General features: G+C 35.4%; 1 protein-coding gene across 1 annotated transcript in view; it reads right to left on the reverse strand.

Annotated features, from left to right (window-relative positions):
* Positions 1-14,295, reverse strand: part of LOC129005202 (uncharacterized) — a 32,322-nt gene extending 18,027 nt beyond the window's left edge. The window contains exons 1-4 of the mRNA XM_054434035.1: positions 14,078-14,295; positions 8,234-8,405; positions 7,167-7,339; positions 5,151-5,331 (exon numbers count right to left, since the gene is read on the reverse strand). Of these exons, the coding sequence (XP_054290010.1) occupies positions 5,151-5,331; positions 7,167-7,339; positions 8,234-8,346 (467 nt within the window). The 5' untranslated portion in view covers positions 8,347-8,405; positions 14,078-14,295. The remainder of the gene's footprint in view (positions 1-5,150; positions 5,332-7,166; positions 7,340-8,233; positions 8,406-14,077) is intronic.
* Between the last annotated feature and the right edge of the window lie 7,796 nt (positions 14,296-22,091).

A 22,091-nucleotide genomic window follows, 5' to 3' on the forward strand; every position in this document is an offset into this window, starting at 1 on the left:
GATGGGCTATCACCGATCCTATTTAATTTTGCCATTGAAGAAGCTCTACAGAAGGTAGCAGAGAAGAACATAGGAGTGAAAATAGGAACCAAAATAAACATCTTAGCCTTTGCAGATGATGTGGTTATAATCACAGAAAAACTAGAAGATCTGAAGGCCTTAACCGAAGTATTTATGAAAGAAACAGAAAAAGTAGGCCTAAAAACAAACAATTCAAAAACTAAGTACATGCACTTTTCAAGATACCTGGATAATACTGAAGAACCAATAGAAATTGATGGCCATACATTTGAAAAAGTCAACAGTTTTAAATACCTAGGAGTAATTATATCCAACCAAAATACTGATGAACTAGAAATCCAAAGCCGAATAAATTCAGCAAATAAATGTTTTCATGCTTGCAATAAATTACTTTCATCAAAATCTTTGTCCCGGAAAACAAAAATCAGGCTGTACAAAACAATAATTTGCCCAGTTCTCCTATATGGATCAGAAACCTGGAAATTAAATAAAAGAGATGAAAAGAAACTAGTAGTATTCGAAAATAAAATTTTAAGGAAGATTTTTGGACCAATATTCGAGCTAGGAGAATGGAGAATAAGACACAATAGGGAATTACGGCAACTGTATAATAGCACAGATGTAATTGGAGAAATCAAGTGCCGAAGAATCAGATGGGCTGGTCATATATTAAGAAGAGATGAAGATTGTAGACTGGGAAGAGTTTTAAAGGGAAACACTACAGGAAGGCGACCCCGGGGAAGACCTAAGCAGAGGTGGTGGAAGCAAGTGCAAGAAGATTTGGAGAGAATTGGGGCAACGGAGGATGATGCGAAAGACCGGTTAACTTGGCGAAGATTTGTTGGTGCGGCCAAATATCACCTCCGATATAGACAATAGACAATAGACAAATAATCTTTATTTACACATTCATTAAGAATAGTAGTAGCGTCAATTTACAATTTTTTCTAAATGTTTGGTTGAGGTGTTGTTTAGTCAAAGACCTGTTGACGGTATTCTTCTAAGGAATAGAAAGGTCGATTAATGAGCCATTGATGCAAAGCTGGTTTGAGGTCATCTTCTGACTTGCTTCTTAGATCTGGAGGTAGCCTGTTGTAGATTTTCATTCCTGCGTATGAAGGTTTCTTTTCAAACTGTGTCGTGCGATGTTGTGGAAGGTTGTACTGCATGGTGTTTCTCAGGTTGTGTTGGTGCATTTCGCCACGCCTTGTAGGGTTATTTCTTACTGCAAATAACACAACTTCCTGGATGTAGAGTGCTACAAGGGTAAGTACTTTGAGTGACCTGAATGCTTCCCTGCAGCTGTCGAGTCTGTGGAGTCCTGCAGTTATTCTGACTGCCTTTTTTTGTTTTCTGAGAACTCTTTGCATGTTAGTGGCAGAGGTTCCACCCCATGCTACAAGTCCATATCTCATATGCGACTCGAAAAGTGCAAAGTATGCTACTTTTGTTGTCATGTCATCTGTTGCATTTTTTATATGTTTAAGAGCATAGATGGTTGAACTTAATTTTTTACATATATTGTCCACATGAGGGGTCCAGGTTAAATTCTTGTCGAGTGTGATGCCCAAAAACTTAGCTTCATCTTCCACTTCTACATCTGGGAGTCGTGGCACTTCTTGAGATTTACGGCCAAAAGCTATTTGAGTTGTTTTAGACGTGTTTACTGCGAGATCATTGTTATAGCAGTATTGGTAGGCCATACTGAGTGACACATAGGATTTTACTTCTAGATTTTCAGCTAGTGGTTCATTAAACACTAAGGTTGTGTCATCAGCATACATAAGAGTAAGGCAGGCGTCTCCTATTTGTTGCGGCAAATCGTTGGTAAAAAGAATAAACAGTATCGGACCCATAACTGAACCTTGGGGAACTCCTCGATTTATTGGTTGAAAATTTGATCTTGTTTTTCTTATTAGGTTGTTATCTCTGTGCCTTAGTTCTACAAACTGACTCCTGTCTGTAAGGTAGCTTTGAAACCATTCTCTTACTATCCCTGATACCCCCAGGGAATCCAGCTTTTTAATGATTAGCTGGTGGTCAAGGCAGTCAAATGCCTTACTGAAATCAAGAAAGATTCCTGTTGTTAGATTTCCTTCATCTAGGCTGTCAATCAGGGACTCAACCATCTGAATTATTGCTGTTGTTGTGGATTTCCCTTTTGTAAATCCATGTTGAAGGTTGTTTAGTAGGTTGTGATTTGTGCAGTGGTCTAAAAGTCTTTTTAAAACAACTTTTTCGTATATTTTGGAGAAGGTGGAAACGAGGGAAATTGGTCTGTAGTTGCTTGCTTCTAATGTGCTACCTTTTTTAAATTTCGGGTATACTTTAGTTATTTTAAGTAGTGAAGGAAAGATGCCTTGTTTTAGGGACTTATTTATCAAATCAGCCAATGGTACTGCTAGTTCATTGCAGCAATGCTTAAGTATTTTTGACGAGATTTCATCAATTCCAGACGAGTTTTTTGCTTTAAGTTTGTTTATAATCATTTTAACTTCCTTCTCGTCTGTGCTTTGAAAGGAGGAAAACAGTGGACCTGTTTGAGTCACGTCAGGAGTTTGAGCTGTGGTCTTTAGGTGTTTTTGTTTCTCTACTGTTTTTTCTCCTACTTGTGTAAAAAATGTATTCAAATGCTCTGCAACATGGGTCACATTACTTATGAGTTGGCCATCTACTTGAAGGGTTATTTCATTTAGGGATGTTTCCTTTTTGGACCACACTGTGTTTATTGTTTCCCAGATAGCTTTAGATTTATTTTCAGCTTTCATCAACTGGTCAGAGTTAACCTTTTTCCGCATCGTTTTCAAGTACAGGTCATAGTTCTTTTTATTTTCAATAGAAACCCTTCTGTCATCTGGATTTCCCGTCACCTCAAACTTTCTTAGAGCTTTAAGAAATTCGGCTTTAAGTCTCACTGCTTCTGGGTCCATGGAGAATTTTAGTTTATGTTTTCTTTGTATTTTTATCTTCTTTTGGGGGCAGGCTGCATCCATAGCTACTCTCACTATGTTACTAAAAGTTTTAAAAGCTTCTTCAGCATTGTTTATTGAGGTAACACTAAGCCAGTTTTCTTGACTGAGAAGATACTTGAGGTCTTGCAGGTTTTTATTTTTTAGGCAGCGTCCAATTTGGGCAGGATAACTTGAGTTGATGTGTGATTTGAAGTTTACAGTACAGAGTTGAGCAGTATGATCCGAAAGTCCTGCATTGATGATTTCTGGAGTGAGTTGGTTTGTGTCCATATTTGTATAAATATATATAAATGGCCCTGGGAGTAAGAGTAAGAGTAAGTATATTTTCAATACAAAAAATTACTTTACTTATACTTTACTTTTTTTATACTTTTCTTTGAAATGGCGACCATACAAAGTAGGTATTTTAAGCCAAATATGAATGGAGATGAGTGTAAATGAGTGGCGCAAAGTAATAGGCCTTCCAAAAAGACCATTCAATAGAAAATAAAAAAGGCATATACAAATAGATGTATTCTCCATGAAATAAACAATGAATTGGCAACACCAATAGTATGATTTCAGGACACAATTCCAGCCATCATAATAACCCAACATCAATAGTGGCAAAACAACTAAACCAAAATCAGGGTGTTCACATTCTGGATATTTAGGGATAGTCATGGAAAAAATTCTGGTCATTGAAAGTCATGGAAATAGGCAAAAAGTCATGGAAATCCCCAATGGTGGAAGGATTTGAGGGGGCTTTTCAATGCTCTAGTCGGCTAAAACCCTGACTATTGCAGCATTTTTCAGGATTTTTCGTAAAAGTAAAGCAATTAAATTTGTTACAGATGTTTTAGTTTATGAGTTTTGAGTTTCTATTAGTTCATTGTTGTACCTATTGTACTCCTTTGTTATCTGTTAATACATATTTCAGTATTTTCTGTGAAATAACTTATCCAGGCAGTATTATTCATGTGTGTATGTTATATTATAACTTTCGAGTAAAGCTTGTTAGTCATAGAAATCAATGATAAATGGTCATGGAAAGTCATAGAAATTAATGACAAATGCTCGGTGGACATCCTGAAAATTCATCTCACAAAATAACATTTGCTCAACGTCTTGCTGTCCCAAACCACGCCTACTCACAATAGTACTAGTAGATAGCTACTAGATTTAAAAACACATCAATAGCAATAGACCAGACACCATACATAAGATTTAAAAACTTATAGTAGATTTAAAAACTAGGCAGTTTAAACATTTTTGCCACCAAGACGGATGTACAAATAATACATTTTTTTTTTTATCTGAATTTGTTGTCGAAAACATTATGAATAATACAGAGTTCCGTTGTGTCTGCCGTGCAATCTGTGTCGGTTTGTTCGTTTGTTGTTCTATTAAATGTGGCCGGCCTACCTAAATGTTTTTTAAAAGTTAAATTTGTGAAGTTTATGTGTCGACATGACCCCAGACTAATTAAAAGACTGAAGATGGACAAAAAGGTATTCATTGTGAATAGCTTAAAAAAGTACTAATTTTTACACTTATAAAATAAACCTGTCTTAAACTCAAAACATGAAATGGAAACAAACTGTATATGATATTAAAGAACAAGATTAGGTAGAATTGGGGAAGTTGAGAATAGGAATGGCTGAAGAAAGTTTGAGAGAACTATTAGAGAAAGTGAGATTAAGATGGTTCGGCCACTTAAAAAGAATGGAAAATTATAAAATACCCGAGAAATGAGTGAACTCCACCTGCACGGAAGAAGACCATGAGGAGGACCTAGAAGAAGGTGGATAGATGAGGTGAGAGGAGATGTGGAAGCAAGAGGAGTGCAGTGGCAGTCTGGCAGTAAGTGGAGGAAGAGGAATTGTGGAGGGGCCTAGAAAACACCCAGACCCGGAGATAACAGGAATGGGAGAGGATAGGCCTATGTATGTATGTTTGTACTCAAAACCACGATTTTTAAATGTATTAAATTTTAAGCACAAATGTGTTTTGCCTACAGCTTAAAAAAAAAGGCTCGTACCTTAAATTTTCTACTCGTGTCGTTCTGAAAATTTAGTTTGGGCTGAATAAAGAGCTCACACATTACATTGCAAAATACCCACATCTCGGAGTAAGCATATATATCTGGATTTCCTTTTAACTATAACATCTATGTACCTGAAGGGAGATATGGTGAGCGTGTTGTTGCTCTGGCCAGGTAACACATTGTTATGGTAGTACCACTGATACGTTGGTCGAGGTATCCCAGAAGCCACACAAGTCAGCTCTAACACACTGCCACTCTCCACTCTCACTATGTCCTCTCCTCCCCCCGGCTGTACTTGGATAATCATAGGCTCTGGAAACATTCATATTGATGAAAAATAATAGCCGCGCTCAGCAATTTGAGGCAGTGTTAGTCCAATATCCTTACTTAACGTAAACAGGACCATATTTCCCTACTGACAATTGCAAAACTGTTCAAACAGTTTATAGTATAACAAGTTAGTATTTTTTTAAATCAACAATTTTGAACATAACCTGATTTTGACTCGACTAAAGGGCATATAACAATGAGATTAAAATAACAAATTAATTTAATAATTTTTTTAATTTGGTGGGTTCTGAATTGTCCAACTCAAACAATTCAGGCGGAGCTTCAGTTGTAAAAGACACCTGCTACTCACTCAACACTAACTTAACATTCAACACTGTAGGTTACATCCAGGGGCTTTGATAGTATCTTGGCCTTGGTTCTCAAAGAAAACATCTATTCTCTGTGAGCTCCCTTCCTGTACATTGTTAATCTTAACACAATGTATCTGTACGTTCTGTTCTGAATCAAGCCGCATTGGTAAGCCGCAAGTAATTGGTTCACTGATTGATTGATAACTTGACATTTTTGATAACTGGTTTTTTTCAGATGAACTGAATTTGGCCAAAATACTTCCATTGCACAAGTCCAATGGTTTTACAGATATGAGTAACTATCGTCTGGTATATTTGTTAAGTGTAATTGCTAAAATATTAGAGAACATTTTTTAAAGACCAACTTGTTGTCTATATCCACCAGTGCAAAATGTTAAGTGAAAATCAATATGGGTTTGGGAGTGACAATAATATATCTAATTATCGATAATTTGATACTTATTATCGATAAACATCTATCTTGGGAGGGCCATGAAATGTTCTGACATACGTCCAGAATATGCAGTTTAGAGACTCTAAGAGTTTTTATTTCTCATTATAATTCATTCACATACAGAAATGCTCTATATGGAGCAACAGCAAAAACTAATTTAGATAAAGCATTGAGTAGTACTCATTAAGCAGAAAAAAACTAGGCCTATCAGGGTAATGGAATATCTTAAAAGAAAAGAGCCAGTCAATAGCACCTTTCGTGAATTTGTGAGTAATCTTTGTACTCCTGTCATCTAAAAATGTAAAGGCTGGTCAAGGGAGAAAATAGATACAGATTGGCAAAAACAGAAAATTCACATAAATTAAATTGTATACAGTTTTTTAATAAGCTACCTGAAGAAGCAAAATTAGTTTCTTACCTACAGTATTTAAAAAAATAAACTATATGACTGGATGGTTAAAATCCTTTTTACAAAATTGATGATTATATAAGTTGTGAAATAAATATTACATTTTGAAGAGTAAGTTAAAATAAAGCTTTCGTTTTTATTTGAGTTAATTATTACAATTTTAGATATATTACTGTAAACATGGAATCACTTTGTACATATGTTAACAAAAAATTATGTGTCCTATTTCATTTATAAAGATCAATGGAAATAAATATGTCTTATTCTTATTTTTACTCACTGAAGTATCAGATTTGTGGGGCTATCTCTAGTGTGAGCCGCCGGAATTTAAAATACGGCCCTGAATGAATGTAAACCACCAATGTTTCTATAAAAAAGATTTTGATTATGGAATATACAGATTTTACAAAGAAACTGTTTTAAGCTTTACCCATACTATAAAGAGTGGGTAATCTACCAAGAGCAACCACCATCAACTAAGGTATTTATATTCTGACAATCACCACAGGTACATAAAAAAGGATCATTTAGTCATTCCCCATTTCAACCTTCGTTAGTTAGATCTACCTACTTCAGTATGAAACGTTACTTATAGCCTAGATCTAGTTGTAAATAATGGGAAATTAAAAATGTAATGATATACCTGCGTGAGTTAGTAGGGACAACTCTTCTAACATATCAAATTCTCGCAGCATGGCACAAAACTCATTGTACGAACATTCCCTATCAAACAGCTCCTCGAGAAGCCATTGGGCCGCACTAATTCCCCTTCTCTCCAGCTCTCTTGCTCTATTGACGTTAAGGAACACGGGGATTCTAAAATATTTATACAAATTAAGCATACTTTAAGCTTTTTATGACAAAATCTTAAGTCAAGTCAAATCATCTTTATTTTGTACAGAAAATCTGTAGGCTATAATAGCCTCACAAAAATGTAATAAAACTAAATTCTAAATACTATGAAAACTAAAATGTAACAACCCAATTCAAAGGGCAAAATAAGAAATATTTTATAGAGTAGGGAGCTCGTTCTAGAAGTAGTCCTATAAGTTTCACCGCTCTCCCAAATTTTTCGCTGACTTGCTCCACTTTAAGGGGTTCAGGTAGCCCATTGAAGAACCTGATACGGTACCGTACTGTTGTAAAAGAGGTGTCTTTAAAGAATATTGGCCTGTGCCTAGGTATAGCTTAATATTGTTTTTGTGTCTGAGAGCGTAAATACTGTGCATTGGATGGTACTGCGGTTGATAAAGATAATTTATTTTTTTAAACGACAGACAACTCATTATGTATATGGCAGAAATGTAAGAATATTGTATTCCTTGAAGAGAGGATTGTAAGAAGTACAACCGGATATTCTAAATGCTGCTCTTAGAGCTTTTTTCTGGAGACAGAAGACAAACTTTGATCGAACACTCACAAAGCTTCAGACTGCCATTAAATACGACAAGAATGGATAAATCGATCCATAATAGGCACTCAAGGTACACCTGAAAGACCTCTTTTCACGAAAATTCCTGAGCTAAGTCTTCTGGATATGAGCTCTATATGGTCATAAGAGTTGAGCAGCCTATCTAAACCCAAACCAAGAAACTTTGCAGTGCTGCTTAGGTTTTTATATTCTAAACCATAATACTATTAGAAACATACATTTGTTTAACAGAAAACATAAATGAAAACAAATCTTGAGGAAAAATGACTATGGCCTACCTGTAAGTTCTTAGTTTTTCTACGATGTTCAGCCAACGATCATTGTTGTTTAAATCATTCACTAACATTCGGTGAACTGTTGGATTTAGAGCATTTTCAAGTAGCAGTTCCATTGTTATTAATCGCTTTTAATTCTTCTAAAAAAAGACGTTTTTAAGCTACTCACTTCATCCTAAAACAGAAGAAGACAATTTAAACAAATGTAGCCTATAAGTTAGTAAAATGTTTAAGAATGTTAAGAATAGTTAACCTCTTATTACCTCCTTCTCGATCTTTTGTCATAAAAAAATAAAAAAACAACAATGTTATGAAAAGAAATGTTTAGAGACCAAGGGTACACTTCCATATCTGTTGGCATAAACAACCTAATGAGTAATATTGATTATTTGATTTTATATCGTTTGGTTAGTTAGGTTATGTTAACCTTACCTAAATCGATATATAGATTGATATTTTCATTCGGTTGTTTGTGCCAACAGATATGGAAGTGTACCAAATTTATATGGTTTTATTCAACTTAAAAATCTGCTACATTTTATATTAGAGAATTAACACAAAAGTGTAAACATTACATAGGTACATAAACAAAAACAATCTTAAATAAAACAGCTGATGAAATATTTGACAGTACAATAGAAATCACATAACATAACATTACCCCATCTTTTTTTTAAACTAGCTGTGTGCCCGTTCTACGCACGGGGATCTTATAGTAGTCAGTTGAAACCTTCTTATATTAACATTAAGAACAGCAGTTAGTTTGCATATTTGCAGATATGCTGGCAAAACTATTATATATAAACCTTCGCAAATACAGTATCTGACAGTTCAAGCCAAAATAAATGCTTCGCAATTAAATGTCACCCGGATCGTTATGGTCCATATGTCCAATGATTAAACTAAAAAATGTTTTATAGATCCATGAAGCGTAGCCCTAAAGTAGGCCTATAATTGAAAGTTACTTTCCACATCGGTTAACTTAAACGTATTTAAAGTACTACCTCAACCTCACCATTTAACACTTTATTCCGGTTGACATTTTCAGTATCAAAGGTGCTCTTGTCCATTCCGTGAAACACTGAGAAATAAGGACATTAATGCGTTACCAACAGACATAAACACAACAATCCAAAAAAGGCCACGAACTATTGATACATAAACAATATAAAGGCGTAAACAATTCATGATGGTTTGCCCAACAAATGTTTTACTCAAATAGGTTATCATTTTCTTAGCATACCGGGTAAGCTAAGATTTGGAATCCAGACAGAAAAAGCAAAACTTATACAGAGTTAAGACATCACTTAAATTGAATACGGACAGCTCTAATAAATAAGGTGCAACACCAACGATAACTAATTTGTAAACTACAGTGATGTGTTGGTACCTACGTAAAAATGATTCTAGCAGCTACTAACGGTTCTAAGGAAAAGAACCAGTACCTACGTAAGAACCTACCTAAGAACTATAGTACATCCGACCAATTAAATACATTAATATCTAGTCCCGAGGTTATTGATCTCTTGCTTTTGGATTTTCTTGTAAAAAGTTATAGCGTAAACTTATCGGTGTCAGCTTGAAAAAAAAACAACCTTACCCAAACAACTTTTTGTTATTTAATAGATTACGCATTCTCTAAACAATGATTAGTATATCTATTAACATTAGAAGGAAATGTGACAAAAATCACACAATGTTGGGGTTTTGGTCATTTGTAATTATATTTCTTAAGTAGGTAGGCCATGTATTCTATGGAAAAGTACCGGTATCAAGGATCGTCGTCAAAAAGGTTGTTATGAATAAATAAATATGTAGGCTTACGTACCCAAGATATGAGCTATGGGCCTATTGGCTGTATGGTCCAGCGATTGCATCACACAGTGAGTAGAAACAGAAAGTGACACATTGGAAAAGCGAGTTTAGCACTTCCTCTGTTAAACCTCTGTTACAATCACCCACTGCAGTTGTGATTTTTTACTTTACACTTTACACAACCGCCGTCAATGAGTGGAAACCTTTTTTGTAAGCTATTGGCGACGATCATTTCAGTGTCCCAGCCCTATACAACACTGATTCAAGGTCTTCTTTCTGGTTGTCAAAACTCAAGAAACATTTTATACTCAAAGAATTTCTGGTTCCGATTTGGACGATGTCTAGTTATTTAATTTCATTTACGGTTACACTATTAGACTATATTATTGCACTTGCGATAAATTAAATCCGTTATGTAAGAAAAACACTTTTAATCTCACTTGGTTGGGATTTGCTTTCAAAACGTGATTCGAAATGGTTGCGGTATTTGTAAACAATATTTGTAAACATATCATTGACAGCTAGAAAAAATAATCTTGATCCGAACAGCTGTTCGTTATTTCATAGACGATTATGTGATAAAAATTGAACGAAAATTTGAAAAAAATCACACAAAACTGCATTTTTGAACGTCCGTAATTTTATTTACAAAGTAGTGAGGCTATATTTAAATCACTAAAGACACTTTCGCCAATCCAGTGAATACATTAAAATGACTTGGATCTTGATAGGTACTCTGGTTTTCACGGAGAAGATTGCGTAAAATGCCATCTTGAGTGTTACAGACAAAGGGAAAGACAGACAGACAGACAGACAGACAGACAGAAATACAGATAAGACTCGTTTCTGCTTCTTTAATGTATAAAACGTAAAAATAACCTAAAAGTATATAATTCTGAGCAAAGTACAGACAAAACTCTAATTTTATTTATATAGATGTAATCTAATGTAATCTATTTTAAGACTAATATAAACATATCTAAATGCACTGTAACACTAGATGAAGTCGTGAAGAAGCTGGATTCTCTTGATCCGACTAAAGGAGCTGGGCCGGATGGTATAACACCAGCGGAAGCATTGCAGCAGTCAGCTTGCTCCTGTTCTTGTTAAATTATTCAATGCTTCATTATCTGGCGGCTGCTTTCCACCATTACTTAAACACAGCTATGTTGTACCCATCCTAAAGTCGGGCGATCCTTCTAACGTCAGGAATTACCGACCCATTGTCATCCAATCAGCAGTGGGTAAAGTTTTTGAAGGTCTGGTGCTGGATTTTATCAAGCCCTGTTTTAGGCAAGTGGTCGTGGAAGAGCAACATGGATTTACATTGGGCAGATCTACAATCTCTAATTTACTGGTTTTCCAGGACTACATTTTGGAAGCATTTAGCGTTGGAAATCAGGTGGATGTTATATACATTGATTTCGCTAAAGCCTTTGACAAGGTCAGCCATAGCTACCTTCTTGCCAAGTTGCAGGGTTATGGAATTGTTGGGAATCTGTGGCAGTGGTTCGGTAGTTACTTACAGAATCGGACTTTAGCTGTAAAATATGGCTCTAACGTGTCAGCTTCCTTTATTGCCACGTCAGGTGTTCCTCAAGGCTCACTGCTAGGACCACTCTTATTTGTGCTGTTCATCAACGACATTAGTAAAAACTTGAGCGTTAGATATTCATTGTTTGCTGATGATGTCAAGCTATACCAGACAATAAGAACAGATGATGACTTTCGTTTGCTGCAGGCTTCGCTCCACCAACTCTCCAATTGGTGTGATTCAAACCTGATGGAAATAAATCCTTCCAAGTCCAAGCACATTACTTTTCATAGAACAAAATCTCCAATTGCCAAGGACCTGTACTTGGGTGGTGATCTCATTGAAAGGTGCAATATTGTGAGAGATCTTGGTGTGTATATGGATTCCTCTCTGAACTTCAGTAACTCACATTGATGGTATTTGTTTAAGAGCATCAAGAATGATGGGTTTGGTCTTTAGGCTGGGAAAATTCGGCCTCAACACCCGGACTATGACATTGTTATACAAGTCATTAGTTAGACCGATCCTGGAATATGCTTCCTCGATATGGTCTCCATATCAGCTGGGACAAATTGATAAGCTTCAGTCAATACAGAGAAGATTCATAAGAATACTGGGAGTGAAGAATGGCTATGCCTACAGAGAGGTTCCTATTGCCGAGCTCGAAATCAACCTAAGTTTACCGTCTCTGTCTTCTAGACGCCTGATTGCTGATTTGGTATTTCTCTTTAAGCTGATAAATGGAGTTACTGATTGCCCCTACCTGCTTCATCTGGTCAACTTCAGGACCCCTTCACCTACCAGAGCACAATGCCTTTTTGAGCTGAAACTCAGAAGCACTAACTACCTTCGTCATAGTCCTATTCCTAGAATGCTGAGAGCTGGTAACGAGGTCTGCAATCTGGTGGATTTCTTCTCGGACTCCTTGGGTACGTTTAGACGCTCAGTCCTCTACTTGGAGCAGTGATAGATGGAAAGTCTTCTTCAAGTACAGTACGAAGTGGCTGGGTCCGTTGGTGGTGGAATTGAGCTTCTGTGTAGTGCTGGGTGTTTGGTGGCTGCGTTAAAGGGCCACATCTAAGTGTTTGTGTTTTGTTTTTTTTTTAGTGGGGGCATGGTCTCCTCACTTTTCATAGTTTTTAATGTAGTGTGTTTGTTATCTTTTGGTAGCTGCGTTAAAGGGCTACACCAGTGTCTGTGAGGGCATGGTCTCCTCACTTTTCCTCCAAACACACTTCTCCTACTTATTATTGGTGCCATCTGTTCTGCTACTGTATTTTTAATCATGTAATATAATGCTGTAAATAATTATGTTATCTTTGAGTATCCTCTTTATTATCTGTTGCTATTGTATTGAATAATTATCAATGTTTTTTTGTAGCGCTTGCTTATTAAACTTGTAAATCACCTGTATTTACTTGTAAACAATGATTGATTCACAACCAAAAGTTACAAGTGCTGATACAGTCATGTTATTGTTATGTAATTTCCAATTTTCTATTTATATTTGTTGCTACTGCATTGAATATTATATTGTTATGGTTGTTTTGCTATGCATTTTAGAATTGTAAATTGTTATTCTTGTTATTGTTATTGTTTATTATTGTTATTGTTATTGTATTATCATCTTGATGTAGACAAATTTGTAAAATTGGTTTAACCGTGGGAAATAAATGAAATGAAATTAAATCTATTAGATAGGTGGGATGCCTTCTGACTCTAGTGGAACGGCGCATGTTTGTTTCAATTTCAGATTAAATAGAATTCCCAACTTCAGGTTGAAGCAGGTTAGATTCACGTCTCAGGTCTTGTAGAACATGATCTAGTTCTTGACTGGGATTTTCCGAAGTCACAGGCTCATCCTCTTGTTGGAAAGCTTCAGCAAATTTGTCGCACCAATACCAGAGCCTCTCTACGATCATTATATTTTACTTGATGCGAGCGTAGTCTGGATTAGTCTCTATCAGCTGAGCTTGTTCCACTAAAGGTTTATAATCTATTTTCCCTATGTTTTAATAGCATAACCATAGACAAAAATAATTAAATATAGACTGTCAGCCGTGCTGTGGTTACCATATGTTCTGGCGCACACCGCTGGTAGCACAGTGTAGTTACGTAGTGTGTAGTCTGTAACTACATAGCGCTCCCAGTGGTGTGCGCCAGAACCTATGGTAACCGCAGCACAGCTGATGGTCTATATTTAATTATTTTTGTATAAGGCATAACTTACTTATTAGGTACCAACCTTATATTACTTTAAGCTTTAAAACTGTTCCACAAAAACACTTGAACAGTAATATTTCAATTGGTAGGGCCAAGAATAACAGATAATAACTTAACTTAACCAAACTTTATTCTTAATTGAACTGCATTTAAACTTATTCATTCCCTAGAAAATGTTGTGGCTGAGAAAATTAAATCATAAAAGCAGTAAAAAAAAGTATTATGCCAAAAACTGCAAATTCTACACAAACAATAACATAGGTGATAATATTTACCTGGTGTATTTTTGATGAACAAGGCCTAGCCTAGTGAAAAATATTCAAAAACTTGACTTAGGCCTAGGCCTAATTCATGTTTTCACATTTTTTTATCATTGAAAAATAACTTTTGGCCTAGAATTCCTGCTGCATCGCAAAAAGACACAATATTCTTTTATCATTTATGAATCAGATTTCCTTATCCTGCAATCAAAAACAAAAAAAATCAACCACAACACACACAACATACAAACACTACACTTACACTAGCCAGCAGACGATGACGATGACAGACAGGGTAGACAACTTTAAATGAAATTACAACTAAAACAGTTGTATATACTCTATCATTGAGTTTACACCATAGATAAAACGTGGTTTACACATACCAATTACTATGCTTATACAATTCAATTGAGCATATGTAATTTAATTAAAGTGCAGTGCGGTCAATTACACGAGACTTTTAACACCTAAATAGGAAAATGTAAATTAGCATATATGTTTTATATATGACAGTACTTGAGTAATATAAAAACGTTGCTAGTTTGTGGAACGCTAGGGAAATGTTACCATACAACTATCTAAGTATGCCGCGTTTTTATAATACGAATAAGAAATAAAGAATAAGAAAAAAACCGTGATCTCCGAGAATTGTAAAGATCCTGACATTGTGGCAAAAGTAAATAGTAGGAGACTAAGATGGGCATGTCATGTGGAAAGAAGAGAAAAATTGCTTACTTAAAAGGGTCTCAAATTGACAACCACATAAAGAAGCATTTTCATTTCATCTCATTTCATTTCAACCACAAGGCACTCGACCGTTAGTTGCGATGGAGAGAAAAAGTACAGAGGGATTTACAACGAATGGGTGCTTCCCTGGAGGCTGGACTCAGCGGCAGACCGGCAGCAGTGGAGACAGCTTGATGTTGACGGAGGCCAAAAAACTTCTTAGGTTTGAGTGGCCAAGTAAGGGTTTTCCATTTTAAGCCATTACAGTAGCACGTTTGGTAGAATTGGAACTCGGAAACGATCGGCAAAGTTGGGGGCGATCGGTATGACATATATAGAGAGCGATCGAGCGATCAGGATCAGACAGCGGAAGCGATAAGTAGATTTTAGGAGCAATGGACAGACACGTGGCTGCTTTTCCTTCAATATAGTTCGGGAGTGTTTTATTATAATTTATTCTTTATTAGCCTATTAGTCCCATAGCCCTGTGTGGTGCACGCATATTTTGTTTGAGTTTATGATTGAAAGATTGATACAATTGAAACTATTTATTTAACAAGATGTAAAAGTGTTCTATGTTGTAGATTGATGTAAAAGTGAGTAACTGTGTTGTTTAATACTTAATAACATAACATCTGTCATATGACAGATGTTTTTATTAATTTTTTACAGCATTTATTTATTTGTGTTAACAAAATAAGAACAAGAAATTAACAAGAGTTTGGTTTAACTTTAAATTTATTGCTAAGTTAGAATGATTATAAAACATGTTTATAAATGATTTTAAAACATACACGTCACGGGAGCCTACCAGTAGACCGACAAGATACTTGGTCGTCTGGCCACTAGACCGTCTTTTTTAATTAAATAGATAAATACTGAAAACCAGTACGTCGACAAGTTATTTCATCGTCATTCCAGTTGACCGGCCTGTAAAACTAAATTATTATATACGAGAAACCTACTTGTCGTCAATCGACCCGACCGACTTACCACTTGCTCGTCTTTTAGGTGGGGATAGGGGGCAGAGTGGGAGGAGCTAACCGGGGATTACCCAGGAGTTTGAGGCGCTTCTCGTGGTTGAACCACGTCGCTCGAGGCTAGAAGCCAGTCTTGCCAACTGAAAGTAGCCTAGCTTCGTCGAACACTACACACTCGGCGTGTTTATACAGTCTGGAGTTTAGTTTACGTTGGCGCGCAATTCTAATGGATAGTTTCGTCGTTTCTATAGCAACCGTTTCTATAGTGACCTCGTTCTCGCGCATTCCTCTGCCTATGTATTATTTAATCTGCTTTGAAAGATAAGACTCGCTTATGTGCATTGACTATTGAATCAAATAACAATATCATTAGGGGGTTTTGATCGTTTGTTTGGATAAAACTACGTACCGTATATTGTAGAATTACATTTGTAGTGTGGTAATATGGTGTATATATATATATATAATTAATACGCTACATGAAACTTTGTCGGTTGAACTCCTCCGCCATTTCTTAACCGATTTTATCCATTGACATCTCATTGGAAAGAGCGTGTCGCGTAGATTTGCCAACTGGCCTTACATTTTTTACAAAGTCCCTTGGGTTCTGCCCCAGTGGCTTTGAAAGTTCCCATGTTATCCTTATGAAGAACATAATTGTTTACATTTTGATCAGCTGTATAATTTAATTACTGTTATTTATTTTTCGATTCAATGAAACGCATTGAGTAAATTTATTTACTACTAGCTGTGTACCCGTTCTACGCACGGGGATCTTATAATATTCAGTTGAAACCTTCTTATATAACGAACAGCAGTTGGTTTGCATATTTTAAGATATGCTGGCCAAACTATTATACATAGCTTCATTTTATGTTGTTTTTTGTTGTTCCGGATCGGTATGACAATAAATAAAAGGTTAAATTACCTCTGTGTCTGCCGGTCGATCCTATAACGGTAGGCTTACTTTTATTTTTACTATCTGATCTCGTTTGCATGGCTCAATCACGTCCTGGTTGAAGTTCGTTCGCTACGCTCACTCACCTGTATGTTGGAGCTCGTTCGCTGCGCTCACTTTCCTTCAGGTTAGCTCGTTCGCTACGCTCACTTGCCTTCAGGTTAGCTCGTTCGCTACGCTCACTCGCCTCCAGGTTGCAAATTAGCTGTTGTCATAAATGTAAAAGAAATAATAGTGCTAGTGCTGCACCCTGTTGGTAATCCTTGTAACTTTAATGCTATTGAACATCACAGAACAGAACCAACTTGTTTAATTGAAACAGCTGTTAAGATTCAATAATTTCATTTCTCATAAGGTTAACATGGGCTTCCAGAAATTCCACGTCAAAAATCGACAAAAACTTGATTTTCAAGGGTTTACTGTTAAATATCTAACTGTCTCATATTCGATGAAATACGTCTAAAACCATCTCATATATGTATAGTATTTGGAAAATAAGTTTCAGGCGGGACAGTGCTATAGTTATTGAGGAGTAGTTGTAATAAAGTGCGTATTTTAGCGTTACCAAGAGAATGACAGATAGACAGACAGACAGACAGACAGACAGACAGACAGAAATTGAGATAAGGTTTGATTCGGTTTCTCTGACCTATGAAATGTAAAAATAACCAAAAAGTTCATTATTCTAAGCAATGTACAGACAAAACTCTAATTTTATTTATATAGATTTGAGTTTGTGTAAACATAACCCCCAAAACGAAAACGGACCGTGTCAGTATGGTTGTATCTTGAATTTATATATTTATCGTTGCTTTGTGTCGCTATGACAGATCGTGTTAGCATGATTGTAACTTAAATTTGTGCATTTATCGTTGTTTTGTGTAGCTATAATTTGTTTATTTGTTGTTTTTTTTCTTTTAAATGCCTCCGACGCGACAACAACGAAACATAGAAAGGAGGCGTACACGTCAGCACCTGACCCTGGACAATCTCAACTATTAGGTTACGAATGCGAGCTAACACTACCCCTAAAAGACTTTTCGTTCTCAATTTGACCCTCTATCAATGACATGTGTTGCCTGTACAGCGAGGCATTTTGAGAAGGAGAAAACCAGCCGGAATGCTTAAGGTTTATCAATAACGAAGATCAGGGATTTAGGTAATCAGGGTCTGAGTTACACAATGGTAATATTTGAGTTGACTCTTTTTAAACTCTTTTTAAACTTTGAGTTAAACTTTTTTAAATATGACTGTTATTGGTTTTGAAATAACCCCTGTAATACTTTGCAATTGCTTGAATTTGAGCAACATGTACACTAGTATATATATAGGACCTGTGTATAATTTTGGGTAACATGGAGGTCAATTTACCTTGTGTAGGCCTATATCAAAAAAGTTTAATATCTTAAATTAATCCAAACGATTCATAGTAGCCAACAGGCACAAAGTATTGTAATTATGCAAGATGTTGTAAATTTCAAACATGTGTAACAGTTAAGTTTACTGCAACAGTAGTTCGTTAGGATTGCCTATTTAAGTAAGTTGTTATTAGGTGTATAAGTCGTTCATCAAGCGTCATGAGAAACGAAATCTGTTATAGAAGTGAAAAAATACAGTTAATCAAATGGTGCTGTATATAAAATATCTGCAAATAAAATTAGAGTTTTGTCTGTACACTGTTCAGAATGACATATTTTCCTCCTCGATAAGGGTTTACCTCCTCGCAAGTTATGTCAAAAAAGGTGTAATTGTAATTTTACTAAGAAAATTAAATCCAAAAAAGGACTGGTTAATAGAACCAGATTAATGGCGAAAGTTATGAATGATGAAGTCTTGAAATTATTACTTGAAGTTCAGCTGGAAAACGAGTGTTCCTCTAAAATTCGTCCTCGAAAAGTTGGTCTTTATCTGCTAGAGCTGCATCCCCTGCTTACAGCATGGGGAATTGTACGTAACAATTTCAAGATGCCGCGCTTTTGATGATCTAAAAATAATGGTTAAAGAACAACGAAACCAAGGTCATTTGGCTGAAGACGTTAGAGTGTTTACAAAAAGACATGGTATGTGAAGAGTTTCTTATTTAACATTTTAAAAGTAAGATAAACATTTTAACTGGTCTGTCAGTCAGTATTCTAAGCCTACTCTGTTAAAACCTTTATCAAAACAGTATTGAGCTTAAGATTTTTATTTACGGTTAGTTAAAAGTTAAGCGCTTAAAATTCTTCCTTTTTTTGTATTGAGAAGTTAAAAGGTAATTAAATTTTTTTAATGATTTTTAAATAGGTACTGTATAGTTAATATTAACTGGAAACAACTAGTCTATACTAGAGTAACAAATTACAAAATACAATACAAAGGAAAAGGGCATTCCTATGAATGCTATTGAGCATTGATTATTTAATGTATTTGGGTTTTATGATGTATTACTAACCAAAGGAATACTTACTAACCAACCGCGATACCAGTGACTTAATAACGGTCAACAGATGTTGGGTATCACGAGCTTAAAGGATCGCTAGACAAAGTTGCCCGAATCGCATGGATGGTAAAATAACTTCTGGCGATGTCTAGAGAGATTGTTATTTAGAACACATGAAATCCTTTCTATAACATAAATGTCGGCTAATCGTGTGATTCCAAGTACTTTCGCCTGATTTGAAACATATTTCCAAGCCCGTGCCAATATTACTTGTTTCTGTTCGAAAAGGCCATTGCTGTGAGAATATCAGGTAAAACTAACATAGAAACTTGAAAAATACAAATTAACAATAAATTGGCAACATAATAAATAAGGAGCATTACTGATATCGCAAGTAAAACAAAAAAGACTTAACTATATAAGTAATCGCAATGGGAAGAGAACGCGGAAGAAAATAATGTCTGTATATGCTGTATATGCTGTGTATGCTAAGATCTGTATAGTCCTTGCCTTATATAATTGACAAATGCTTATATTCGCTCCAAACAAAAAAAATACCAAACCCTTCAAATATTTAAGTTGACGGGAGCGGGACCTACCACTTCTAAAGAACGCCACCGTGTCTGTCATCCCTATTCTCTTACTTAAGAACACCCCTAAAAACCTTCACCGAATAGGTAAGGTACTATCGTAAAAATAACGAGGAACTTATATAAATCAGTTTTAATTTACAATTCTCTGGACGTACATCACTGTGAGATCCGAAGTCTTGGGGAAAGTCCACGGGTGCAGGACTCGCCACTAGGGCGGTCAATATCTTCAAAAGAACGCCACCGCGTCTGCTTTCCCTAACTTAACAACACCCTTATAAGCCCTAAATGAATAGAGACTATCATAAATATGACAAGCACCTTTTACAACTTCTTTCCATTTCCAATCAACCTGACCTGTCCTTCATCGGCGTGAGAACGAAAGTATTGGGGAAGTCCAGAGAAGCCTAGAACTGCGTAGATGAAAGAGAAGCCGCGTTGGATGACCTTGCCACCCCTTCGCATACCTTCATCAGCAATATCTCATAGTGACTTTTTACAACGCAATTTTTGTTGTCAATTTGTCTGATCTGAACAATTTAAATATTTCAAAATTAACTAAGCGAATAGCTGATTATAATTGATTATTTTTATTGGTATTTGTGTAGCCACAATATCCGGATTGAGCGTAGTAAACGAACATCAACCAGGACGTGTTTGATTGATGCGAGCGAGCTCATCTTGAAAATGAAAGAGCATTTGACATTAAACCACAATAGGACCACATGGTATATTGGATTAAAATTTGCACTGGTTATCAGTGTTCGTTGACTTTGGAAATAAGTCAAACGTCATAGTGTCTAATGCTATTCAGCAAACATTCCACATAATTAGTTCCACTATTCGATCAACTTGAAATGCTTACATTTCTTAATAACGCTGCCATTGATTTTTATCGTATTAGCTTATCTAATGGCATAGTAAATACAACCCAAGGCTTCACCTGCGGTGAAGCAGCCATAAGTATTTTACAGTACAGTACATAAGAAATAAACAGAGTATTACAATCATGACAATAATCATCCGTAGTGGCTTAGCCAAAAATGACAAAAGTAAGATATTATCATCATTGTGTCACGCACAGTTTAAATAGACACAGTTTAAATTTCGATCATAGTTAGTTGTAATAAACATTATGAATCGGCATATTTTGGGGTAGGAGTTAAGAATTTTATATTTGAATTTCAACGCAAAAAATCTTTTAAAATCAATATTTGATTTTCTCCGTAATTTTCTCTCTACAGCTTAAACCATACATTTTCGAAACTTTGAAAATACCAAAATCGTATTCCTCACCTACTAAAACATACATTTCGACATACGGATCAATATATTTGTACAATCCGTTCCTTAATAAAACCCTATATATTTTCATAATCGTCGCGCGAAATATAAGAATTTGTATTGACCTTATGGCTACATTATCGATCATAGTTGTAATAAACATTATGAATCGGCATATTTTGGGGTAGGAGTTAAGAATTTTATATTTGAATTTCAACACAAAAAATCTTTTAAAATCAATATTTCATTTTCTCCGTAATTTTCTCTCTACAGCTTAAACCATACATTTTCGAAAGTTTAAAAATACCATAATCGGATTCCTTCATTAAAACATACATTTTGACATACGGATCAATATATTTGTACAATCCGTTCCTTAATAAAAATCTATATATTTTCATATTCGTCGCGCGAAATATAAGAATTTGTATCGACCTTATGGCTACATCATCGATCGTAGTTGTAATAAACATTATGAATCGGTATATTTTGGGGTAGGAGTTAAGAATTTTATTTTAGAATTTCAACACAAAAAATCGTTTAAATTATATATTTGATTTTCACCGTAATTTTATCTCTACAGCCTAAACCATACATTTTCGAAAGTTTAAAAATACCATAATCGGATTCCTCACCTATTAAAACATACATTTTGACATACGGATCATGGTATGTCCGATTCGTGGTTTAATTCGATTCGTTACAAATTATTCAATTAAAATGCAATCAAAAACTACTTTCGGCCAGATATTTGGTTGGAATGTGGAATATCTTAGCTATTGTATAAAATTATAGCTTAACTAGTGTACATGTTGCTCGAAATCGAGCAATTGCAAAGAAGTACAGGAGTTACATATAAACAAATGACTTGTTAAAAAACTAATAACAGTCATAATTTCCGATGATTTTAAAAGAGCCAACTAAAAGATTATTAACTAATGGAAATACTCACAATTTACATAACAGTCCTATTCCAGTTTAAAGGGTTATTTTTTAACTATCAAACTGCCCATGGACGGGAAATGGTAAGCTTACAATTTAAGTCAAAATAAAAAGTCTGTCAGCTTTT

This window comes from Macrosteles quadrilineatus, unplaced genomic scaffold, assembly GCF_028750875.1.
Source record: "Macrosteles quadrilineatus isolate MER2022 unplaced genomic scaffold, UCM_ALF_1.0 Scaffold_17__1_contigs__length_3442018, whole genome shotgun sequence".
NCBI classification, from domain to species: domain Eukaryota; kingdom Metazoa; phylum Arthropoda; class Insecta; order Hemiptera; family Cicadellidae; genus Macrosteles; species Macrosteles quadrilineatus.